At 39.4% G+C, this 27884-nt stretch overlaps 1 protein-coding gene across 2 annotated transcripts in view; it reads right to left on the bottom strand.

Annotated features, from left to right (window-relative positions):
- The window catches only part of ABCA1 (ATP binding cassette subfamily A member 1), a 146748-nt gene that overhangs the window by 51089 nt on the left and 67775 nt on the right, over window positions 1–27884 (bottom strand). For both annotated transcript variants that reach the window (XM_063914150.1, XM_063914151.1), the window contains exons 6-20: window positions 21093–21214; window positions 20342–20533; window positions 16038–16121; window positions 10256–10511; window positions 8385–8524; window positions 7655–7771; window positions 6056–6253; window positions 5271–5476; window positions 4449–4625; window positions 3602–3824; window positions 3205–3426; window positions 2571–2775; window positions 1787–1900; window positions 1203–1374; window positions 489–620 (exon numbers count right to left, since the gene is read on the bottom strand). In XM_063914150.1, the coding sequence (XP_063770220.1) occupies window positions 489–620; window positions 1203–1374; window positions 1787–1900; window positions 2571–2775; window positions 3205–3426; window positions 3602–3824; window positions 4449–4625; window positions 5271–5476; window positions 6056–6253; window positions 7655–7771; window positions 8385–8524; window positions 10256–10511; window positions 16038–16121; window positions 20342–20533; window positions 21093–21214 (2560 nt within the window). The remainder of the gene's footprint in view (window positions 1–488; window positions 621–1202; window positions 1375–1786; window positions 1901–2570; window positions 2776–3204; window positions 3427–3601; window positions 3825–4448; window positions 4626–5270; window positions 5477–6055; window positions 6254–7654; window positions 7772–8384; window positions 8525–10255; window positions 10512–16037; window positions 16122–20341; window positions 20534–21092; window positions 21215–27884) is intronic.

Genomic DNA, 27884 nt, shown 5'->3' with positions numbered 1-27884 from the left:
AATATACGGCACATAAAAATAAAAAACAATAGTATTCCACACTGAGATCTGTAATTATTCTACCACATGTGGCTTCTCATCAGAGATATAGTGCAGATGTACCCACATAAAGGGGAAGCAGATGTAGCTACTTCCTAGCAATGCAGTTTCTAATATGTGGGGCACAAGGCACAGAACCGCACTACCTGACTATTGCTTGTAGAAATGGCAACCAGTCACTGTTTTAATCAGGGCTAAAGACGTTCTGGATGAAGTACTATTTAGCCATAGAGGGGTTAAACTTTACATATATGTTTTATCAGTGTAGAATTTAAAAAAACAAAAACAAAGGCTTACAGCAGTAACTGGGTTTTTCTAGGAGGACACAGAATTCCCGCTTAGCTTTAATAGATAGGACAGAGCAGTGGTAATCACTCTGTAGCAGCATATTGTGATGGTCTTCCAGGGCAGATTTACATGTAATACCAGTTAAGCTCTGGACTACTCACATATCAAAGAGGACGTTATGCTGAGGACAAACTCCCAGATTCTGCCTGATAGAGCTGAGTTCAGAGCGGATATCTTTTCCCATTATATAGGCCGTGCCGGAAGTTGGTGGGAACAAGCCAGTTAATATGGACCTTGAGAAAAAAGGACAATATTAAATGCATTTCTTTGTTTCCCACTCTTGCTATGTTAACCCAAAAACAGTGAGAGATAAATAAGAAAATACCGGCATACACTGTGGTAATGTTAACTGACTACAGAAAATAAAGGGCCTAATACAGACCAGATCGCAGCAGCAAATGTGTTAGCTAATGGGCAAAGCCATGTGCACAGAAGGAGGGGGGGGGGGGGGGGGCAGATATAACATGTGCAGAGAGAGTTAGATTTAGGTGGGGTGTGTTCAAACTGAAATCTAAATTGCAGTGTAAGAATAAAGCAGCCAGTATTAACCCTGCACAGAAACAACATGACCCACCCAAATCTAACTCTCTCTGCAAATGTTATATCTGCCCCCCCTGCAGTGCACATGGTTTTGCCCATTTAGCGAACAAATTTGCTGCTGTGATCAGATCTGAATTAGGCCCATACTTTTTCTCCAAGATTTTATATACACAACTATTCTGCTATGTTTTGAGCATATATATATATATATATATATATATATATATTTTTTTTTTTAGTTGCTGCGCTAATTTACATCATGTAAGGTTACTTACATGGTTGTCGTTTTTCCAGCTCCATTGTGTCCCAAGAAAGAGGTGATCTGTCCTTCATAGAAGCTCAGCGATAGGCCATCTACTGCCACTTTCTTGCCATTACGGTAAATCTTCACCAGGTTCTGGATGGAAACCCCTAATGGAAGATGTGCGGGTTCCTCTTCCATGCAGACTAAAAAAAATTAAAAAAAATATTGATTATATATTTTCTAAATGTTCTTCATAAAGGCATTGTTTTGTGCACTGGTCATCAGGGCTGATTCTGAGCTGGAAATAAGGTAAGAGAGACCAAGTAACTGTGCCCCTGGACAAACCATGTTGCAATGCTATGGGTACAAATACATACGTTATTTTTGCATGTGGAGTAAACACTGGCTGCTTTTGCATGTAGCCCACAGTTGGTGTGCAGCTTTTTTTTTTACACTGCAATTTAGATTTCGGCTTTAACACACCTCACTCAAATCTAAATCTCTCTAAATTAACTCAGAATCAGGCCTTTAGTGTTTAAAAGAAGTGTCTTATAAAATCGCTAAATATAATATTTTACCAAAGCATAAAATGCAAAATCAGTTGTAAGGATTTACCTTCAGATGAACTCTTTTGCAAGGAACGGGGATGAGCATCCATCTTTGGTTCCTCTCCACACCAATATGATTTTGTAAATGGGAAATACCAGGGTCTGGGAATTCCAAACTCACCTATACACAACACAATTAATACCGATAAATCAGAGAAAAAAAAGTAAATTTATAAACTAGTAAAGTATATATGCTGGCAGTCGAAATACATTGTCTTCTGACAAAAATAGACCTTAGTGTTTGCATGTGTGGTAGGATATTTAGATTGCTAGCAATGGGGCAGGGACTGATTTGAATGATTACAAAGAACATCAACTGACCTTCCTACTGGGAGAAAGGTACTATATTAACAAATAAATATTATTAGTCATCATTATATTTACTTTTGTTTTTGCAGTATTGTTAAGATACTTGTTGACATAAATCAGAATTTTTGTTGTTTTACAAGTCATACTTCCTTTTCTGTTTCATCTATCTAGGAGGAAGTAATTACGTCTTCACATTCATGTATCAAGATTCTTGAAAGCAACGTACGTGTGTATTAGCCAAAATAACCTGCGTAAACCTAAATATAAAATGGGATGTCTCACCTTCATTGTTTGGAAATGTTGCTAGCAAAGGGAAAACCAATTGACAACCAAACTTTGCTTACATTTAGAAATATCTTTGTATTATTCATTCATCATTACAACCATTGCTGATGAATGCTCGAAAACAATTATGTTGGAAAATGCTGCTTTAATACAGGTTCTTCTAGTTTACTGTGATTACTATATACAAAGCTGATTACCTGGAAAGACAGCTTCAATGTACCAAGTCATCACTCCATACAAAAGAGTATCAAACAGCATCATGAAGCCAGAGGTAGTAAGAGTGTAGCCCTCCTCTTGGAGAGGACTGTCTAGTAGGTTGCTCCACTGCACTCCCACCCCTTGCTCCTCAAAAAGGGCAAAAACTTCACATCCAAACCCGAAAGCAACAGGAGACAAGAAGCTCTGCAAGAAAAATGCGCAGTATTTTAAGAGAGATCTAGAACATTACAACTTTATGTGAGTGTAAATCAATATTGTTACCATTGAACACAGAACTAGTTAAGTAAGGTGCTTCAGGATGACAACAGGGAACATCATAGTACGGTCATCAAGCAGACAGTGGCTGTGTCTCCCCTAAGAGGTGTTGCATGACGCATTTCCCACAAAACAAAATGGTACTTATACATTTAGGTAGTGCGATCGGAACTGTGGCCAACTTGTATGCAACTCTGTATTGGCCTTTAGTAGTTAGATAAAATCACATTTGATGAACATTATTAATGAGGCCCACACTTTAATACTGAAGAAGGTAATACTAATGTAAAACTTATATAATTGTGGTGAAAACTCCATGGGTTCTGAGAGTTATCAGTACAAAAAACATATTCTTACAGCAAAAATCTTGAGAGTGTACCCCACGTAGTCTTGCCAGGCAACACAAAGTACGTAGGGCAGGTAAAGTGTAAAGTAGATGATGCCACCACAGGCTGCTGCTAGGTTAGCTCTAGAGAAAATGGTGCTTATCAGAAAGCACTGTGAGATGGTCGTCACTCCAAAGACAGATAAGAAGACAAAGACCACACTTGGATCACTATATGGCAGTAGGTTTCCAGTCTAGAGAAGAAAATGGAGAAAGACAAAGCAGACATTTTAGTATGGTAAATACCAGTATACCAAGCACACATTGTATATCTTCATATAGATCAAGTATTATAATGTCTCAACAATACACTACCATCAATGCTAAAAGACTCAAAAATGTATTACTTGAATGATGCTTTGAAATTACCTTCAGAATGAGCACCAATAGGGCGGCACTCATAAGAAGTGGAATGAGACTACTGATAAACCAGCTCAGCCACAGAATTCCATTGTCCAGACCCATGATTCGCATGGTCTCCTTCAGACGAGCCTCTTTCTCATATACAATTCCCTTGATGATTATAGCGACAGAATAGATCCACGCTAAAGTCATGAACAAGGGTAGGGATCGGCTCATGACTCGTAGAAATCTGAAGATAAAAAAATGGTATCAATCTTGTGGCTCAAAGACCTTGTGCAATATACTCTGACAGCCTTCACAGCAGACAGTGTATTTAGCAATACAAATAATCTACAACACAGCCACATAATAGTAAATAACCAATAGATACTACTTGTGCATCTAACAGAGTACTAGTACAGAAATGCATTCATACAGAAAATTACTTTTATTGACAGATCATTCCACAACCCAGGACCTTTGTATTTCACCTCTCCAATAACTTCTAGGCTATTGGTACATCCACTAATCATAATGGGAAAGGACCCAGAGAGAGTAGACACTGGGAACTGGGAACTCTACCTCAGCGGTTCTTTGTAACAAGTCCTACCCCATCCTCGTGTTATCCTTGTATCGGCGGATATCCTTTACTGAGTCTGTGTTCTATTTGTGTTTTGATTTGATTGCCGGTATTGCCCCTGACAAACTACCCGTTTTGTATGACATTTAGCTATATGACTGTTTGCTTCGGACTGTTTACCTTGCCCGCTTTGACTTTAACTGGTCCCCTTGGTTACTATATCAGTCTTGATACATCCATACATGATAAACTCTCTCTGCACAATCTCTCAATCTACCAACCCATCTTACTTACATGTCATCTACATAACAAGGGTAAGGCATCTGCTGGACATAGACTCCTGTCCTCTTCTCAGTGCCAGTCTGTATTCTAATGATCCCCTGCTCAATTACATCCTGCAGGTAAGCAAAGCCTCCCCATATGTACCGCATGTCTTCAAATGGGTCAGCACGAGGACCGGGATCCCAGTAACTAAAAACAAATATCAAAATACTTATGATTTGTAATGTCCCAATATTAATATTAGTAACGTTAATAAAACAAAGCGGTGCAGACTGAATGTCAATGAAAAACATTTTTCAGCTAGTTCTCAACAATTTTTACATTACTGGCTGATCCTGCTGCCAGAATAAGTGTCAATTTTATGCACACCCATAAGTGTTCCATTGGAAAGGATCCAGCCATTCCTCTGACCTCTGGTAGCACTCAGATTGGTTATGGAGGTACAAGGTGACCCCACAAACAGGCCAATATGGATCATCTTCCAACTGCATTCTACTATATGTCATGTAATGACCATCATTGTTGTTTAATGGCCACATAAGCTGTAACATCAAGCCCACGGATAATAACAGCTGCAGTAGTGCAGCCTATGTGACCAGCAAGAGTACTTAACTACTGTATGACAAACACATCTAAGATTACAGTATAAGCATAATAAATGACCATACAAAATTTAAACTCAGCATCAAAGTTGTTTATTTGCTTTTTATCTATTTGTTGCAAGGTCACTGGCAACTTTACATGCCAAACGTCATTGATGCTGATATTATTATGCGATCTCTAAACTTTTGGAAAGACAGCGAGAGACAGATGAGTCAATCTTTTAATGCTCACCCATCCTTAATCTTGTTGGTTCTTTCCACATTATCTATGTCCATTCGGATCTTATACTTGATGTGTTGAGGAAGTATGGTGTCATTATCCGGCAAGTCCATAAAGACTACACCTGCCCAGAACTTCCTCTCATTCAGCAGCTCCATAGACTTGCCTATAAGACTTTCTTCTGTATCCACTGGTTCTAGCTTGTCCAGATTGACACACTGGAAAGAAAGAAATAGAGTTGTTGAGGTATTTATCTTTAAATTGGATTAGGCTAGTTCCAGGCACAATGGCTCATTTGTGACTGCAGTATTATAATAACATGTATGTAAGTGTAGTGGCGCAATGACACTTTCTATAGCATTTGCAGGTCTTATCAGTGCTAGGAAGGCAATGTGGATGCTGTCAGCTAGGTGTGAATGTTATCATGCAGGTACGTCCGGATTCCTGTTACTCATATACAGCAGCACTACCGGTACCAGGGGACAAACAATGTGCTTAAAAGGGAAAGATCAACCTGAAAAATCAAGAAATTGACGAGAAAAAAAATGTGGTGAAGTTGTTGCTTGTAATGACCACTAATTGTAAGTTCTAGGGCAGGATGTACCTGATAAGTGGCAGGATGTATCGCATCCTAAATGTGATGCATAGCATATTCTGCCCTAAGTACGTGGACATGTGCTAAGAAAATACATCAAGTGTAGCGATCAAATGTGTAGAAGATAATCAATAACTGACAAATGAAACATGAAAAGCATATTAAAGATGTCGGTTTTGAAGCAGACATCTATAAGACTCACCTCCATGAAGCGTGACATGGTCAGTACAACACGATCAGTCTCATTAAGGGCTTCTCTCCATGTGTAAACTGTTCCACTCTCAGCATGTCCTTCTTTTGGTTCTTTGGCCAGGAATCTTGAAATGTCTTCTGATGACCAACCTGTTGAGTTCAGCTGGCGATCTAGGAAGTGTTTGCTGCCTTTATTGGTCAGTAAAGTCTAAAAGAGAGTTGTTTTCAAACAGTTACTTATGTTTTTCCTCATGCTCATCAATAAGTCTATTGATCAATGTATGGCGACAGGGATGATAGAAAACTCCCTGTCACCATCATTTATTGACAACATTTTGCCAAGACAATTAAGCAATAATCAGCTGCCTCAGCGATACTGACCCAGAACAGTATGAGTTAGGTTCACCAGGCTAGGCTAAAGTATATGAACATGCACAGTGGGACTTAAAGCCCAAACTTAGGCTTTCAATATACAGATGTATCCTCATACATCTTGCCACCATACACCACGCAGCGGGAGATGCCTGGCGTGAGTGAGCTGATAGGTTAGCATGCACCTGTTAGCGTTGGGCATCTTTGTGCCGAAAATGCTTCTTATTTGCATTGCTATGTCGCATAAGTAGACTCTGCTGATTAAAATTATACTGTATGTGGCATGCCTATATTTTCCGTGTGTGTCTACGGCTGTAACTGCATATGAAATGGTATGTTACAGTGATTTTTTTCTAGGAAAACACTGTCACGTAGCATTTCGTATTCAGATACAGCTGTGGTTGCACACAGAATATAGGATTGCCGTACATCATTTTAATCAGGGATAGCAGCTTGTACGTCCTATTCACATCAGTTTGCAAGTAAGATGGATTTTAACTGAAAAGTTGCACAAAGGGATGCTCGGCGCTATTAAGTCACGCCCACAGCATGGCATGACTAGAAGGGTTGTTTAACGTGCAGGCAGGCTATCGAGTGGACAAATCTGTAACTTTGGGAACTGAAAAAAAATAAACACATTGAAAAAATTATATAAACAAATGATAAATGGTTTAAAGAACATAGACTTTTTTCACTCATTACCATCTGTTGTGGTGGTACACGTATTATGACAATCTAAGCTACATAGGCGTAGGTTTTGCAGGCAAAACACATAAAACCTAATATTTTTGTAACAATTGTGCTACAGATAGGGCTTTTCCCTCCTTAATATATTGAACTACAAATTGTGAGAATGAAATGATTGAACTTTAGTGTCCTGCTTACATATATAAGTCATTTTTTGTTACAAAAATTTTTACTCAAATGTACTACAAAATCCTACTCACTTGAGAGCAATTTTATTCAAATAAGTGTACTTACATTCTCAGCTATCTAATGATTAAAAAACAACATTAAATAACAGCTGTTTTCACAAAGCAACAACAAAGAGTTTTCAATGGAACAGAAGCAGTGATGGTCCCATGAATTAAACAGCTTAACAGCACCTAAGAAAAAAACACTGCTCTCATTTATATAGGATGTTAACAAGAAAGATCCACAGCTTCATTCATACGTTTCCACTGGGGTATAAACTTTATACAAATAAAATATGTGTATTGCCTTCTTATATACTCACCCTGACAAGGTCCATCTCTTTGCTGCTTTCTAGGAAGGTTTTGAACTGTGGCCGAACTTCTTCCCACATTGCTCCAAGATCTCGGAACACACCTAACTCCTGGAACGTTTTGTTGACCTGAAATTAAGTTGAACACAAAATAGGGTAAATTGTTTGCTGAGAACAATAATAAATAGTGTTGTCTACAGCAGTGGTTCTCAACCTCGGCCCTTAAGTACCCCCAACAGTTCATGTTTTCCAGGTCTCCTCACAGGATTGCAAGTGAAATAATTAGCTCCACCTGTAGGTCTTTTATAATGTGTCAGTGAGTAATGAATACACCTGTTCAACTGCTAGGTGACCTGGAAAACATGAACTGTTGGGGGTACTTGAGGACCGAGGTTGAGAACCACTGCTCTACAGTATATATATTATATATATATATATATCTTACATGAATATATGTGAGGAATTTGGCAACTTTCACAAACTAGAAATAGGAATATATTGTATTATGGTGTGTGCGTGTGATTTATAACACAATATATAATACACACACATATGCATTAGTGTGAAATCACATGACAAGATGTAAACATACTTATAAACATTGAAATGGAATGGTAAATAAAGGGAATGATTAAAACAAAAAGAAGCAGCTAATGAGGCATTTTGCCCATATGAACATCACCAGTTAAATGCAAATTGGTAACAGTGACTTCAAACATGCTCTCCCATGCCATGCTCTCACCTCAGACATTAACAAGCGCGTGGCTGGAGTGCTTGGCGTATATAGGATTTTGCCAACCAGCAAAGGCTTCAGTGCCCTCCATATCATCCTGTACAGAGGGCTGGAGTCCAGCGTCATCATTAGATCATTGCAATATGGTGCTAAAGGCAGAGATAATATATTACTGCAATACCCCAGGCCTCAGAATGCACAATATTTCAATCACAAAATATAATTTTTATTTAATAACCACCGCTGATAAAAAAATAAAAAAAATCCTCATAAACATTACATTATGAGAAGGGAAATATATTGAAAACTCAGGACCTGTAAATCTTACCTACAGAATTAATAAAGTTTGTGCTTATAATACTTTACTGAAAGCAACAGATAAAGTGGATCTGTCTGGTCCATCAACCAGCAAATTATTGTCCTAGCCAACTGTAAAGATCCTAAACCCAACTTACACTTTTACTTGCCAGTAATTGCTACCTATCAGCCTCTGCAGCCTCATGACTCTCGGGGTCAACTTAATTTTGTGAGTGAGAAATATATTAATACTCGTTATATTTCCGGTGTTTGAGTCATCAAAACATTCTGGATGCATTATTACTGTCATTATTACCAGAGCAGTGCACCCCCATTTTGCTCCAAGAAAGAAGATATCTCAGATTGAGATGGAGGATGGCCACTTTGACATGAACAGTATCGCTAAAATTCACAAAAATCCATTTAGTAAATTAATTTCTTCTAACAATAATTACTAAAATCTCCCGTCTTTGGAAGTGTAAGAGGTTATTTAACCTGCCCCAAACCCCATTTCCTCGTGTAGCAAATAGGGGTTTTGCTTTTCAGGAACCAATATTGGAGATGGGATCCAGATGATGATGATGATGATGATGATGATGATGATGGAGAATTCCCCCCATTATGTCCTACTAAAGAGAGATCCATAGGGCAGGGCTAAACAACTAACCAGTATAACAGAATGTATAAACTGGGTTCAGAAAGGAACCACATATATAATTAGTCTATAGTGATATTTTATATCCATTTACAAAATACATTTTAAACATCATTTAAATATTATTTCTTGTTACTGGTTTCAAGTATGAATGGTCTTTTTATAGGCTAAAATAAAACAAATAATAATATAAGAAATACCCACTCAAATTATAGTGGATAAAAATCTACTGTACATTATATTTTGTTAGTTATAACCAAATATATTGTTTAGTTACCAATATATAATTCCAAGATAACATTTTACACTTATTATAAACATTATAGAAGTAACTTTTTATCATACCTATTTTTCACAGGCCTTAGGCTGATAATTCAAAGATTTGAGTGATTTTTTAACTTTTTTTTTTAAAATATGCTATAATTCTATATTAATAATAAACCACAGAGAAATGTTGGACAACAAAAGTAAATTTTATTTGATTTTTTGGTCTGCTGCTTTGGAATATACAGATGTGTCATCCCTCATCGTTGCTGCAATCACAGTAAACACCCCTTCTAGTAGTGACTAGTCGTGAGCACATTTACTAACGCCAAGCATCTTTGTGCATTTTTTCTCTGATAATGCGTCACTATACCATAGCATTTTGCACGCAGATACAGCTGCACTCGCACACAGAATGTGTAGTCATGCACATAAAATTTTAATCAACATAGTCTGCTTGTGCATTCTCTTCGGATAGCGATGCGAATATGACTCCCTTTCGGGGGAAAAGACGCTCAGCGCTGGCCAAGTCGCATGGGAGCTGGTGACTGTCATGCGCCCTGTATGCTGTGACTCATTACGTATGTTGGCTAGATGAGGAAGGACGCATCTGTACTCTCAATATTATCATAATTGCTAAACAAAGCAAGAGGAATTCACATACTTGTGGAATTGTCATAGAGCGACGATGACTCTTCCTCTGTGCCATTGTCACCTCCCTCTCCTCCTCCAAACAGTGCCTTGTAGTTGTTATCTTCATACCAGTTGAGGGACTTGATCTTCAGCCCTCCTCCCTCGGGATGACCGCACACAATGCGCGACACTGCTTGGTATAAAGAGGTCGGTGAAGCTGTGGAGTTTACACTGGTCAGGAACATAACTTCCTGCCTCATGTCTGCCCAACTCTTCATAGCGACAACCTGAACAGATCAAAGAGAGCTCACAATCAGACACTATCATATAAGCATGAAATGAACACATCGCTCCAAGTTTCCACTTGGCAAGGCTGCCTTGTCTGTAGATGACATATCTTATCCACAATATCATTAAGCTTAAAAGAAAAAAAAGAGTTGGGAAGTGAATGCAGTACTGGAACCCTCAAAAGCAGGGACAATAATATTATTTCTTGTTTGATAATTTCAGAGACAATGGGGCCCATTTATCAACGAGTTTTAGCTATGGTGCTCCAGCCAATCAGCTTCCAACTGTCATGTGCTTGAAAAATGATTGGCTGGAGCACCATTCATCATATGCACTGAGGTTTAAATAGCCAAAACTCATTGATAAATGGGACCCAATATTATTATTTAGATGGTACAACATTTTGTTCTGGTATTGAAGAAGTTTAATGTTTTTTTCTAACACTAGTTGTCTCTGGAGTAAAGCTTTACATAACTTAATAATCACCATTCGCTTTACATCTGATTACAGCAAAATCCATTTAACAATATAGGGGTATATGCAATTGCGGTCGAATTCCCGAAAATGTCGAAAAACGGGACATTTTCGCCCCAAAAAAAAATTCGACAATGCAATTCAGTACTTTTCGTCAAAAAAACGGACTTTCAAAATTCGACTTTTTGAAATTCGACATTTGTCAAATTCGACAATTCTGCAATGGTACAAATGCAGCAATTCGACAAAAGTATATTCAATTGAAGATTGTAAATTCGACAACAGTGCTTTTAGACAGTAAATCCGTCCTTTTCAATCCGCCACACTTTGCTGGCGGAATCTAATAAAATATTTTTAAAACATGTTTTTTTTTTTGTGTTTTTTTTAATTGGTAATAGCATTTCTATTTATATTAGAAGGGATTAGGTACTTGGTTTGTCTATTTTGGAGGCACAAGTATTATTTATATATTTTTAAAAATATTATTATTATTTTTTATTTATTTTTTAAATGGAATGGTAAAAATCAGAAAAAAAATGTGTGGGGTCCCCCCTCCTAAGCATAACCAGCCTCGGGCTCTTCGAGCCGGTCCTGGTACTAAAAATCCGGGGGGAAAACTGACATGGGATCCCCCGTATTTTTAAAACCAGCACCGGGCTCTGCGCCTGGTGCTGGTGCAAAAAATACGGGGGACCCTGGAGGAGTGGGGACCCCTTCAATCAAGGGGTCCCCCCCCCTCCAGCCACCCAAGGGCCAGGGGTGAAGCCCGAGGCTGTCCCCCCCATCCAAGGGCTGCGGATGGGGGGCTGATAGCCTTTTGAAAATTGAAAGAATATTGTTTTTTTCCAGTAGTACTACAAGTCCCAGCAAGCCTCCCCCGCAAGCTGGTACTTGGAGAACCACAAGTACCAGCATGAGGGAGAAAAACGGGCCCGCTGGTACCTGTAGTTCTACTGGAAAAAATACCCAAATAAAAACAGGACACGCACACCGTGAGAGTAAAACTTTATTTCACACATGCCGACACATACATACTTACCTATGTTCACACGCCGACCTCTGTCCACTTGTCCAAGTAGAATCCACGGTGTACCTGAAAATAAAATTATACTCACCTGATCCAGTGTCCTGTGGTCTTTTATTATAATCCACGTACTTGGCAAAAAAAAAAACCGAACACCCGGACCAGGCGGACTGAAAGGGGTCCCATGTTTACACATGGGACCCCTTTCCCCGAATGCAGAGACCCCCCCGTGACTGCTGTCACAGAAAGGTCCCTTCAGCCAATCAGGAAGCGCCACTTCGTGGCACTCTCCTGATTGGCTGTATGCGCGTCTGAGCTGGCAGACAGCGCATCGCATAGCTCCCTCCATTAGTTTCAATGGTGGGAACTTTGCGGTCAGCGGTGGGGTTACCCGCGGTCAGCGGCTGACCGCGGGTGACCTCACCGCTGACCGCAAAGTTCCCACTATTGAAAGTAATGGAGGGAGCTATGCGATGCGCTGTCTGCCAGCTCAGACGCGCATACAGCCAATCAGGAGAGTGCCACGAAGTGGCGCTTCCTGATTGGCTGAAGAGACCTTTCTGTTACAGGAGTCACGGGGGGTCTCTGCATTCGGGGAAAGGGGTCCCATGTGTAAACATGGGACCCCTTTCAGTCCACCTGGTCCGGGTGTTCGTTGTTTTTTTTTTGCCAAGTACGTGGATTATAATATGGACACTGGATCAGGTGAGTATAATTTTATTCACAGGTACCCCGGATCTTCGGTGACATTGGAGACGTGCCAGTCGGCGGGTCAACATAGGTAAGTATGTGTGTGTCGGCATGTGTGAAATAAAGTTTTACTTTCACGGTGTGTGTCTCCTGTTTTTATTTGGGTATTTTTTTTCCAGTAGAACTACAGGTACCAGCGGGCCCGTTTTTCTCCCGCATGCTGGTACTTGTGGTTCTCCAAGTACCAGCTTGCGGGGGAGGCTTCCTGGGACTTGTAGTACTACTGGAAAAAACAATATTCTTTCAATTTTCAAAAGGCTATCAGCCCCCCATCCGCAGCCCTTGGATGGGGGGGGACAGCCTCGGGCTTCACCCCTGGCCCTTGGGTGGCTGGGGGGGGACCCCTTGATTGAAGGGGTCCCCACTCCTCCAGGGTACCCCGGCCAGGGGTGACTAGTTGCGTATCTAATGCCACGGCCGCAGGGCGCTGTATAAAAGTGACCCCCGGCTGTGGCATTATCTACCCAGCTAGTGGAGCCCGATGCTGGTGTAAAAAATACGGGGGACCCCTACTCTTTTTGTCCCCCGTATTTTTTGCACCAGCACCAGGCGCAGAGCCCGGTGCTGGTTTTAAAAATACGGGGGATCCCCTGTCAGTTTTTTCCCCGGATTTTTAGAACCAGGACCGGCTCGAAGAGCCCGAGGTTGGTTATGCTTTGGAGGGGGGACCCTACGCAATTTTTTTTCGGGTTTTTTCCCCTTTTTTTCCCGTTTTTTTAAAATCTAATCAAAATCCGTCAAATCGGCCGTTTTTCGACAGCGGGACTGTCGAATCCGTTTTTTATTGAATATGTTGAATTCCGGCACCCACTTGCCGGAATTCGACGGTCGAATTGTGTCGAATTAAAAAACGGGCGAAAAATTGCCGCGATTCGCCGGCAATTGCATATACCCCATAGTCCACTGGTAGCTAGAACTGCATCCAGATTACTCTAATGTAAAATCATTCTACCTGTCCCCAATCATCATAAAATATACATATACATCTAGAGTGGACAGCCACATGCAGATGTCACATTTAGTACAATTCAAACATGATGACATAATTTCTTTAGTAGTTAATAAAAACTCTGGCCCTCATTCCGAGTTGATCGGTCGCAAGGCGAATTTAGCAGAGTTACACACGCTAAGCCGCCGCCTACTGGGAGTGTATCTTAGCATCTTAAAATTGCGACCGATGTATTCGCAATATTGCGATCACAAACTACTTAGCAGTTTTAGAGTAGCTTCAGACTTACTCTGCCTGTGCGATCAGTTCAGTGCTTTTCGTTCCTGGTTTGACGTCACAAACACACCCAGCGTTCGCCCAACCACTCCCCCGTTTCTCCGGCCACTCCTGCGTTTTTTCCGGAAATGGTAGCGTTTTCAGCCACACGCCCATAAAACGCCGTGTTTCCGCCCAGTAACACCCATTTCCTGTCAATCACATTACGATCGCCGGAGCGATGAAAAAGCCGTGAGTAAAAATACTATCTTCATAGCAAAGATACTTGGCGCAGTCGCAGTGCGAATATTGCGCATGCGCACTAAGCGGAATTTCACTGCGATGCGATGAAAAATACCGAGCGAACAACTCGGAATGAGGGCCTCTATTCAGTAACAATACTAAATAATGGGGGCCATGTTATATACAGAAATCCCTTGAACAACATTAAAATAAAACACAATATAATTTTTATTTGTCATATCAAGAGAAATGGCCTGTACATGACTGGAATTGAGATTTTGAGAGAGAACAAACCTAAAGTAATCCTGCAACAATTACTAGTATTGTGCTTTCAAATCCTCATTTATTTCCAGTAAGACAACAATAACTTGGGTATGGTTAGGCCAGAAAACATCTAGAAGAGGAGTATGAATCCAGACACACAAACAGAACAGATTGTTCTGTACAATGGAAAGAAAAAAAAAAAAAGAGTGAAGTTCCCTCTGGAGCATGAGAATGTCAGTGACGCTCACACTGGGAGTGCTGCCAACTTTATTTTACTAAAGACTAATTTAGCCACATCAGCAGGATAGGAATTGCATGCTCTTCCATCATTTGTATACCTCTTGCCCCAGACCTGAGGGGCTCCCAGTACAAGTAGCAGCTGGAGAAAAATCCCATTACACAAGTTCATGCTGGCCTGAGGTTTAGAGTTTTTAGTTTAGAGTCTACAGTTAATACATACATTTTATCCATTGTTACAACTGCATCCTATATAAAAACTATATTTATGACGGGTTTGTCTATCCAGATGACGGGACAACCATAGCTATGACAGCCCTCATCTGTTCTATCACTGTCTCTATTCTATTCATTGCACAACCAGCTATGAAGCTGCAATTCATTTTGTGAATTGTTCCACTTATTGCCCTTGTTGACACACATTTGATTCTTTTTTTTTTTTTTTTTTTTCTTTTTAATATACACAGCTGTTCTATTAGGTTATGCAATTGAAATAAACAGACTCACAGAAACCATAACCCGTGTGCTAGGAGTGAGGAGGACTATTTACCGTGTCAGTGCTAATGTTTATCCTACTGTGGCTGAAGGGTTGTTGGGAATCATTGAAATGTCAGCTTGGATCCCTGTTCCTTTAGCAACACTTATTATTAAAGCATAGAAGTGGCGACAGTGAGGGATATACATCACTATAAAAAGTGCCCACAACATGTTTTTGAAAATAATCTATAATTATATCATTTTCAATTTTATTCTGCTTCTAAGTAAAATTGAATGAACTTTTTTAGAATGATGTAATACAATGCTTTACTTCACTTGTTAAAATGTTGTTTGTTTCATTTCTACATCCTTATGGTTTAAATACATCAACTTCTCTATATTATTAAAAGTGACTAATTTTCAGCTAAAGATTTGCCTGACAACATCTAGTTCCCTGCCTGCTACCAGTCACAACTGAGTATGAGAGAGGAGGATTGCCCTGACTAGTTAGTTTCGAGATCACTGTGACAGAGGATGGCTGGAATTCCATCTTCAAAACAACAGGAAACTACTAATAACAATAATTTGTGAATTATCTTAATTGGGTGTGTTAGTTAAAAAAAGATGGTGTGGTGACCTTCCCCTTTAAGACTACATCATAGAGAACCAATAGCAGATACTATCCAGCCAGACATGATGCATGATGCACATTATGTACATATTCTACATTTCAAGCAACTGGTCAACCGCAGCTCAGAGCCAGTGCTTTGCGGCCAAGATAATGAGAGCTGCTACAGTCTCTATAGCTAACTATACCCTTACAAGTCTTACACATCAATGCCCTATACTTACCTCTTTGGCAAGCTGACCCAGGCTATGCAGCAAGTTTTCAGTGACCTCTCTCAGCACAGGGAACGACTTTGATGACATCTCTTTCTGTCATTATCACAACCAAAAGAAGAAAACATTGGTTTCTTAAAGTAGATAATACCCACAATTTTGTTTGCAAAAATAAATGTCTCCTTTAACATAAAGTGTTCTTATTTAAGAAAACTAATTCCTAAAAAGAAAAAAAAAATCACCAAGTCAATCACCTACAGTATTTCATCCATAATGCAATGCTTCATGTTCCAGCTTGGAACCTGCAAAGCACTAGCAATAAATCAGGTAAGGAGAAAGTTAATGGTTTCACTTTCTTTCTAACCTGTAAAATATATATACATATATATTTATATATATGTATATATAGATATATATTTATATAATAACAACTAAGAGCCTGGTTCATTATTTAAACAATGTACTTCAACATACTTTAGCATAATGGTATGTATATATGTAAAATACATGTATAAAAGTACATAAAAGTATGAATAAATGTAAAAATGATTCAAATCATTTTAATTGCCTAGGTTTTGCTGTACCTACATAAAGTACGAGTGCAACTATGGACCATACAGTAACACATAACTGGCACCACTTTAATATAATTTCTAGGGACATATGATACTCATCATAATGTATCATGTTGACTAAACTTTATTCTAATTAACTTTTATTTTTTTTAAAACACTTGGCTTCTTAATATGTACTCATATGTACCCATTTCTGAAAAGAACAGATGGAATAACTGACAAATCTGCCATCCTTTGTACCCTCTATCATTATTGCTGGCCCCAACTCCAAGTCACTATGGGGCCTGGCTGAGTAATACTCCAACCCTGTACACAGACTTTCATGTATATTAAATTCAAAGATAAAAAAGGGAGCGCTATATTGTAGGTGATGTTTGTATTTAAAACCGATTGATAAATAAAAAAAAAAATGGTTTTAAATACGCACATCACCTACAATATAGCACTCGCTTTTTTATCTTTTAATTTAAACTCTTTTATTGAGCTGCAGAACGTTACAAACATAGATCATATTCTTTACATTTCATATTCATTTTAAATAATGTTGTTTCTTACTCTTCAAAATGAAAGACATATCCATTAGCAAATCAAAATGTGTGGCGAATATGGAAATTAAGCAACATTGGCATCTATGCCTTTTGTTATAAAGGTCAGATCTGATCACAAGATCGCCATGTATTGCTAGAATTGTGCTGTCTGGCCAGTTTCCATACGGAACATACAATGATTTAAATATATTACAGCACTTCATATTACTGAAGGGAGAACAATGGCATTCACTCATGTTACTGACCGAAACAGAGCACAGTGACTAAATAGATTCTTGGAACTCCCCACACTGACCTCTGGGTAATGTGTCAAAGAATGCTTCAGATCACAGTTCACACACAAGTGAAAGCACACACTGCGACTGGATGCAAGTATACAACCAAACGCTTACAATGTTTACAAAGTAAATGTGTATTTTTTTTTGTGGCCCCTGGAAAGGTTTTGCTCGTAATGAATGGGGAATTATGGCCATCGCAGACAGTGGGGTCTATTTACTAAGCCTTAGCTGGAGATAAAGTGCACGGAGATAAAGTACCAGCCAATCACCTCCTGTCATTTTTCAAACCATGCCTGTGACATGGTAGTTAGATGCTGATTGGCTGGTACTTTATCTCCGTGCACTTTAGCTCCAGCTAAGGCTTAAGGGCCGTATTCACGGGCAGATCTGGGGAGAGATGTGCGCTGAGAGAACCGCTCAGCACTCATTTCTCTCCCCGCTCAGCACAGCGCGATGTGTACTGAGCGTGCGGAGGGGGGGGGGGACACCACACGGAGTGATCGCTGCTTAAAATCCAAGCAATCTAGTCAGATTGCTTAGATTTTAAGCAGCGATCGCTCCATGGGTACCCCCCTTTAGTAAATAGACCCCACTGGTGTCTGGTATTTCTAACTGGTACTAGCATCATTATGGCAACTACTATATATCTGTAAGAGTATAAACAAATCAAGAACATGAAAAAAAAATGTATAATAAATACACAACAGAGTAAGGATAGTCAATTGTCTAGGCTTAGTTTTCTTGTAGTGAGATGGGCGTAGCAGTGTAATTCCAGCATATCCATAACTATCATTTTCAGACATTGAATCATTCTAGTATGCTTTTATATACCGTCGTTTAAATCCATTTATCTCTTGACAAACTTTAATCTGGAACACAATATACTGTAGGGTGTGCATGGTTGTGAATTAGAATTGGCTTATTAGTAGGTAGCACAACAGAATATATTGTGAATAGATGGCCTGAATGGCAGCCATGTGCTATGTAGGTAGGCAGGTATGTTGTTTAATGTATTTGTTTATTGTTAAAGGTATGCATTGCCTTAGCAGATATGAAACATGAAAGAAAAAAAGAGTACAATGACACAATGCAGCAACTGTACTTATATAAATGAGTTTGCAAAACAACTCATAAATAGAATTGATATTTTTACATAAGTACATAGAATACATAAGGAAATAAACTATTGTCCTGGAGAGCATTTCAATGTAAGATGTGTGGCATTAAAAAAAAAAAAATGTTTTAAAATGCATAATAAAGCCATTCTATCATAAATAATATTTTTTGTGTGTAAAATGTGGATAAATGTTTTAGTAATATAGAAACAATTTAATTCCCAGAAACCATCCTAACATTCCCTACAGCCCTCATTATGTATCAGTAGGATCATTTCCAGTACATTTGTACATTGTAAGGAGCTGGAAACAACATATGTAGTTAGTAGGTCAGTGTGGTCTCTAGTGCTCCAATAGAAAGCAGCCAAATACTCACGCAACCATGCAGCTGTTGCTAGGGGAAAAAGTAACTGGCTCAGGCAGGACTCATTTTATCCTGTATTAAACTGGTGTAGCAGACAAGACGCACCTTTAAAAAGATTCATGTTTAGATTTGTGTGTTTCCTGTGCACTAAATTAACTGTAGTTTTCATATTGTCCCTGGTACATGGACAGATGTAGAGCAATATTAACGTAATACATGCAACACTGTGAGTTGTTCCGTTGGATGACAAGTTGTTGGGATAATTCCATGCACCTGGCACTTGCACAGCTGAGCCAGTCACTGAGGCTTATCTTATACTCACATGCTGCGTGTCCATGGAGGAACATCAGGTTCTGCATTTTTCTTATCAGACTGCTAAGCACAGCTAAACAGTGTGACCTTAGTAACACTGCTCCTCTCAGTCTCCCAACTCTACCCATACACTGTGTCAACAGACCCTAATGTCTGACTCTAGTCTTCCTCTGCTGTGTAACATCATCTAGTAACATGTGGACAATACATGTAGCATTTTCTTTATCATTATGGTTAATAAAAGTTACTTTCAGAAGTAATGTATACCATCCACTTTGTTAACAAAATGTTTATGCTATTATCATGTAAAAAATGTTGTTTGTTTCTTTTTAACATGATACTAATGGCACATATATTCTGAAATCAGCATTAATATCACTTTCAGTTGATGGTTCCAGTACTAGTAAAACTAAAGCCTGCCAATCACATACTAGTCCTGCTGCTGCAAGGCATAAGTCTGTCAGTATCACTCATACCCATTTCACACTGCAAAATAACCGGTATATTGTTGTGTCGACACAGGTTGCTGTGCGGTGTGACATGGGCCATGGTCGAATTCCCGGGTCGCCTGGGAATAAAGCAGTGTTATTCTCGGGTTAAATACCGGGTCAGGTGCAGTGTGAATGTGTTGCTGAGTTGATGCAACCCGGGACCCGTTCACTGCATAGGGAGAGGCGGCGTGGAGATGATGTCATCTCCCAGCGATGCCTCTGCACCCACCCCTGATGCTGGCTCCGCCCCCGTCCACGATATTAGGGTACAATGCCGGGTCCCACCCGGGAAGGACCAGTCTCCAATTCCCAGGTGGGAACTGGCATTATGATGTAAAAGGGGTATTACTAGTATCAAATTAGTCGTATGGTATTCAGGCCAAATGGCAGTTCATATGGGGACCTATAAGTGGCATTCTCAATAATGATCCAATTAATTTTGATGAGATCCTTCTCGGGCAGAGTGCTAATTTTGTGGTCAGCATAACTGAAGGTAAAATGCCATTGGTTGCTATGTTTTGATTCAATTTGTGTTAAGTACTTACTATAAATATTAGGCCAATATATAAAGTTGTGGTCCGATAAAGATAATACAAGTGTTAACTTGTGCGTATGTGCCAACACTCTGCTTACCGTGATGGGCTTCAATAAGTCAATATTGGAACGGAACTGGTGCTCCAACAGGTTGAGTTTGTCTTCTGGAAGAGCACATATTGCTGCTTGGCTGAATTTGGCAACTTCTTCATTGTGTATGGTCACATACTCCGCCAGCCTGGAGCTATTACACAGATCCTTTAGGCGGATTTGAAATCCAGATATCAGGACCTGAATAGACAAATATATGCATTGATTTAGATACAAGCTATATTTGCACTGAACTAGATTAGCTACAGTATATAACAGTACTACAAAGACCCGATAAGCATCAACATCAGTTGGTAAATATAAGAAGTCCTCACCCTGATTACCTAGAATTTAAATGACCAAGGGAATAATAAAGCAAAAAGGAAACTAAATAGCATATTTAATGTATCCAGATGATACATAGCATTAACACAACACACATGAATAACAACATTAAAATGTATTTTAAAAAAAAAGTCCTAAATGTTAAATAATGAAATGAAACATATGATATCAGTAGTATTATGGCTAACATGATGGAAATGTGTTAGCCCATGGTGAACTTCAGTCTCTTAGGGGGTGTTGACTTGTATATCAGTGGCATTGACATACTGGGAATCATGAGACTGCTTCTTGTGACCTTGGGGAACTTATTTTGTTTCCCTGAATTCAAGGCACTGTGCCTGAAAACAGTGTCGTACAAACAAGTGTATCTGTGCTTTATAAATCCACTTTATGAGAACATTATTCAGTGCATTACCTGTTCCAGTTTGAGGTCAGCATTCAATATCTCCTCTACTACAATGGGAGGCATGCTTATGTTTTGTTGAAGAAATGTTGTGAACTTCTCATTATCCATTAAACACTCTCGAAGTTTCATACCTAAAAGCGATATAAAGTAATATAATAATGTGCTACAACTACATGCTAGCAACAGATTGTTTATAAAATAAGTTGTACAGAAAATTGTAAAGAAATTAAGTCAAATAAGTCATTACTCGTCTCCTATATGTGCTACCTGTCTCTAGGTTACAGCAATGCTTTATGCCATGCTTCGCTTAGTCCACAGAAATAATTGTTGCATACAGTACTATTTGCCAATGTAACTTTAGTCTAAACATGGGCAAATAAGGGCTTTACTGGGGGCTGCCAAGCAGCAGGATCACACTTAAGGGGGGTACACACCATTGCTTAGAATTTAAGCACACATCTCTACGTGTGTACCCTCCTTTATGCTGTTGGAATGACTGATAACTGCTAATGCAGTATGCACAAGCCAACAGTGGTCAACTTCCAGCTGCGTTTACTAAAATACCGATCATGTTATAGCGCTCCTTTCCGTTACCAAACCTTCCCTACTGGTGAAAGCTGTCCACAGGTATTGCCAGAGATAGTTTTTGCCAGGGCTCCCTAACAATGGATGAAAAAGCTTTTTTATCACAGACTGCGTAGCATGGCACTAGTCGGGGGTCAGTAGTGGAAAAAATTATTATTATTATTATTATTATTATTATTATTACTACAAAGCTTGTTTCCCTTTTTCACTATATTATGTTTTTTTCTATTTTTCTTCTTTTTTTTATTTATTTCTTTTCTATTTCATACTTCCAGCTGCACTGCACATGTGTGAACCAGCAAAGAGCTGGCACTGAAGACACCCATCTGCCCCAGTAAGCTTTTCTTGATTACCCCATCTGTGTCACCTGTCTGTCTGCCACTCCCCTTTAGAATGTAAGCTCTCACGAGTAGGGCCCTCTTCCCTCATGTGCTTATCCTTTTCTTACTTTAATAATCCTCAACTGCCCAAATCCTGCAGTTTTTTGGCCACCTTGAAACTTATCTCTATGTCGTCTACTGATGTAGTTATTCTTAGTTACCCTGTTCTTGTCCTATATTGTCTTCAACTGTAAGTCACTGTTTTCCTGTTTTGATTATGTGCATATGTACTCTGTAATTGGGCGCTGCAGAACCCTTGTGGCGCCATATAAAGGATGATAATAATAATAATAATAATAATAAATAAACATGGCAAATCCAGATGTTCTTATCACTGCATTAAGCAGCATTAGAATATATATGTTATTGCTGAGGCATAGTAAGCAAGCCTGTTGATCTAGAACTGCAACGTGACTTGTCCTTATCTAATGAGTTGTATATGTAATAACATGACATGTTATGATGCATATGACAATAATGTCCTTAGTCTTGTAGTTAAATGTAAACTATGCATAGTCTGCTACCCAGTCACATTAACATTGCAAACATAAGAAACCAGTTCATTACTGTTCAAACAAAAATCCCATAAAATAGATGAAATAATATATTAGAAATGAGTTCAGCATATTCAGCATGAAATGAATACTCTCATGGAAACATTAAAATGACACCATTGCTAGATGAATCTGATGTTTTTAAGTGGATGACAGCAACAAAGTAAAACAGTACATACAAATAGGAGGGACCCTCTTCACTACAGTATTGTTAAGAAACAGTGAGATATAGACTGTATATATGCTAGGTATGCATTTAGAAACAACATATATTACAGGGTACATGGTAGTCTTTTCAATCCTGCTGCCATAACATATAATGCATTTTGGTACCAATGCCGTACATAACATCCTGCTGCTTTCCGTAAAACTAGTGGTGTCAGCATTAACTGCAGCCATAGATCATACAGCACGTATATGTTTCCAGTGACCTGCAGTTGGGAGAGCACTAATACTGACTGCAGATCTGTCAAATAAGAAGTCATGATATCTCTAAATAGCTACCAGGCCACAAATAACCTAGAAGCGTGGCATATAGTAAATAATAGTCTGACTCAAACAGTAAACTATACAATACATTTTCTTTTCAGTCACAGTAGCTGTGCACAACAAGCCTGCATGCACACAGGTATGAAATGATTTTATAATGCATTGCTGACAGACAAGATTAAGAAACACAAGAATGCATAATGATAAAGGGTAAAATAATTCTTCTCTTAAGAGGCAACTTTATAAATATAAATCCCATGTCATAGTAGGCAAAGAAAAAAGAAACTTTATAGTGCCACTGTACAGTTCTTCCTGCTCACACTCTGTAATGACAAGACCTGTAGGATCTATGAGGGATGTAGATGATTGCCACAAAGCAGTGTTTTGTCCTGTAACTCTTGTACGAGTTGTGTGTATTAGGGGAAGCATTTGATATACCGGCTGTCAGGATCCATACTAACTACACCCGTGTATTGGTAGTTCCTCAGAATAATAACTTGTAGCCTAATCCGGTACATTTTCTGTAAAACGGTTCTCCTACACTTATCATTATCTTCATCGCATTAGACTTCATAGTTTCCTATAAGCAATGTACATGGCACTGATAAGGTAACATTCTAAAGCTGTATGACATGTCTATGGATATCAGCAATTGTTTCTTTGGTAATATGTCTATTTCTGTCACGCCTGAATGTCACAAGCCGTGTCTGCAGTTGTCAAAAGTAGAAGAGATGACATGTATGACCTGGTTCTACCCCTCTATGCAAGTAAATTGCTAAATATCCTGTATGCCACACACAAGACCATAGGAATAACATTTGCATTTTTTAATATGATATATGACATATATTTTTTTTTGTACAATTAATAATAACAGCAATAAATAGACCTGTAAGAAATAAAATTCTATCATTCCACCTAAAGCTGGCAGTGAAAATGTGAAGTAATAATTGCGCACACGTGGCAAACACTTGCACATGTTCATAGTAAGTTGACCTGGCCGACTTCTGATATGGCCTTAGTTTGCAGCCAAAAAACTAAGCTTGTCGCTACTTGTTACATTGATTTAGGTCACTATCCCTGTAGAGGTCTACGGGGAGGTGGTAAATAGCACATAACAGGTTACCCCCAGAGAAATCTGTCATTTCTCTGGGGTAATTCTCTCAGTATATTGTGTGAAGAGGAGACAAACATTTATCCTGCGTTTTCAAAACAGAGTAGACCATCATCACTTTATATATACACCCAGGGCCGGATTAAGCCTTCAGGGGGGAAGGGGGGGGGGGGGGGGCACTTAAGATAGAGGGTCCAGGAGCAGGGCCATAACTAGGTGTGTGCAAAGGGGGCACCGCACACAGCGTTGCAGGGTAGGGGGCGCTTTTGGCAGCACTTGTTAATTATGTTTTAATTACTTTCACTTGCAGTTTCTCCCGTTTGGAGCCCAGCATCTCCTGACTGCCCTTGTCTCATACCCGGACGCCTTCTGTTGCTTCTGAATGCTGTATACAACATTCATGAACTCAACTTGAGATTTCTTTGTTTCATACCCAGGATTCGAACCCAATGCCTGTGGCATTGCAGTCAGACAATCTATTAATTAAGCTGTCCTTGCATAGAAAGGTAGATAATTCTAAACTAGAGAATTCTGTTTGACGCTTACCTTGTACTTTGAAAAAAAGATCAGCATTGCGGCTGAGCAGATCTATGCAGTGTGTGGCTGCAAAGGATTGGATGTGTGGCTGCACACTACATAGATCTGCTCAATTGCAATGCTGATTTATTTTGAGATTTACTATGGGATCAATCTTGTCATGCGCCTTATGTCCCTATTGGAAAAATGGGGGGGTGGCGTGAATTATGTCTCTAGCACAGGGCACCAAACAGTCTAGTTACGGCTCTGCCAGGAGTATATTAGATTGTCATGTATATTACATTTAAAGCAATGGTGTATATTAGATTTAAATAGTTTAATAATGCCTGGGTACTGTTTAAAGCTCCACCTAATTGAGAGACAGCTATTTTATACAGTTTTCTTGTAGTGGAACAAAGACAACTTAAATAACCTTAAAATACAGACAGAAAAATGAATTATTGCAAAAACGACCCGCAGGGCCGCACATCGGTCATCATCGCCGGCATACACACTTGCCGAGAAAGTGAACGACGTCGCTCAGGAAGGGTGAAAATAAGCAACATAGTTCATTTTAATTGCAAGTGTGTATGGACCTTAACAGTCCCCTAGGCAACAAACGCTCTAAAAATATTTGTGAATTCATCAACAATTTAAAGAGCAGTCAGTGGCGCACTCAGGAGGGATTTCCAAGTACCTGGAAACCCCCCCTGATGAGCTGAATCTTCTAGTTTTGAGATGTAGTGACAGCTGTTTCCGTCTCAGTTACAAGCCGCGATCGCGTTCGCAACCGCGGAGCTGCTGTGGCAGCAGAGAGCTACAGCAGCTCTCTGCTGTAGAATGGCCGGAGGGTTGGAGGGGGGAGCTGCTGGCTGCGCCTGCTCAGCCACAGCAGCTCCCTCTGTCCCCAAACTGCTGCCTGTCTGCTCCCAGCCCCTGGTGGAACCCTATGTACAGTATGTATGTGAATATTTATTTGTAGTTGTGTGTGTGTGTGTGTGTGTGTGTGTGCGTGTGCGTGTGTGTGTGTGCTTGTGTATGTGTGCGTTTGTGTATATAGGTATGAATATATGTGTAGTGTATAGATAGATAGATAGATAGATATTATATATATATATATATATATACACACACACACACACACTCCCTCCCAAGGAAACCCCCCTCACTAAATCCTGCGTTTGCCCCTGGCAGTGATGTAAAAGCAGCTTTGAAATTAAACGTAATACTATGTTTTGCAATTTTAGTATTTAAAATATACAGCAGCAGCCTTTAATTTATGGGATTAAAACTTTGTCATGTTTCTTGCAATGTTTATGTGTGATAAAGATCAAGCAATCCCACATCTATTAATGTTTAAAAAACACCCCTTGTAAGTAATACAGTATATTCTGTAAGAAACACAGCTATTTGCTTCAGGCAGTAGAAGGTGCTAAGCAGGGGAAATGTCACTCTGATATTGTCTTCCTGTGACCCCACTGTATGCTATACTATGCTATACCTCTATTATCTGCACACTCTGCCAGCAGCAACCTAGTGCACCTCAGATGGTGCATCAGATGATTCCATCATGGGCAGGATGTACTACATGTTGAATTATTCGGGATGCGGTTACGATCCCAGCGTTCGGGATCCCGTCAGTCAGCGCGATTTATTCATAAAGAGTATAACATATTACTTACATACATGTCAGTTTTCCCATATGTGACTTGTGCTTGTATGGCTTATCTCTCACAGTTTAATCTTTGTAGTGCGTCCACATGGCGGCCTCACCTGGTATGCTCATGGATGGGATGAAAAATACATGGACCTGACTGTTATGTTAGGATCCTACTAGAGTGTTAGGACTAATCTACTCTAGGCATGACCTATTCCACCCAGAGTAATCCTCCGTAGTGCGCCCAAGATGGCTGCCTCGTCTGGTACCTTCCATGGGTGGAATATATAACCCATGGAAGTTATTACCCAAAGTGACTGCACCAATGGGACAGTACACTTACTGTGTTCTCTAGACTTTTTTTTTCTGTGTGTTTTTTTACTTGCTGTTGCTGTAATACAAAATTCTGTTGTTAAAAATTTGCTTTTTATGTCTGTAAAGTGACTTTGAGTCCTGCTGGAGAAAAGCGCTATATAAATAAAATTATTATTGTCATTATTATTATTATTATTATTATGGGTAGGGAAGGGTAGGGCCCTCCCTTTTCTTTTTATGGTATCTGCATTTATTTTATTTTGTTTACTTTGTTTGCCACTGTTTTATTTATGTCCCGTTTTCCCAACTGTCCAGTACTGTGACACCTTACAAAGTAACAGTAATGATAACAATAGCAGGTTACACAAGGTTAAATGTTCTCCAAAGTGAGACAAAACATTTGGTACGGGTTTCTTAGTTACTAATACTAGCTACTTCCTCCTAATATGAATTTTACATGAAAAAAAAAAAAGTTAAAACAATTTACATTTTGAGATACTGCCTTGCAGCCATGCCCCAAATATCATGTGCCAGGGGTGTGACCTTGGCAGAGTATTAGGTTCAGGGGCTTGGATCAGCGATACTCACTGCTGGAATTGTCACCATGATGCCACTGCCGGAGCCGCCATACCAGGCAATTACCTGCTACCGCCAATGGTGTTTTGTTGACATTCTATTCATGTCAACATTTCAGCAGTGTCAACATGATGAATGTCAACATTACGTTGACATGATGAATGTCGACAAAATATGCCACACTATTTTAATTTTTGTATATTATTCAACTAGTTTGTTCATGTAAAGAATACATAATACATAGTTACTAGTACATCATCAGAATACTCTCTGGAAAACGTTAAGAAGAGGTTGGAGGTGTAGTAAAGTAGACCTGTACATTGTATTCCAATGTAAGTAAATAGTAAATAAGCAAGAAAAAAAATCAGCCATGGTTTCTTCATATTCTTAACGCTAGATACACACTGGAGCGACGGACATAAGTTCTGTCATAGGAATGAATTCCCGTCAGCCCAGAATGCCCGTACACCCTGGGGCGATGCTAATGAAGGACGGAACAACCATGATCTGTCCTTCATTAACATAACATAGGATGCTAGTGACGGACGCTTGGTTTGATGTGAAGCACATTAAACCAAGCATCTGTCGCATGCGACCGTGGGAGCGTGCAGTCCT

This window comes from Pseudophryne corroboree, chromosome 1, assembly GCF_028390025.1.
Source record: "Pseudophryne corroboree isolate aPseCor3 chromosome 1, aPseCor3.hap2, whole genome shotgun sequence".
Lineage (NCBI taxonomy): Eukaryota > Metazoa > Chordata > Amphibia > Anura > Myobatrachidae > Pseudophryne > Pseudophryne corroboree.
Note: the sequence above shows the minus strand (reverse complement) of the source record. Positions and strands in the feature narration are given on the sequence as shown.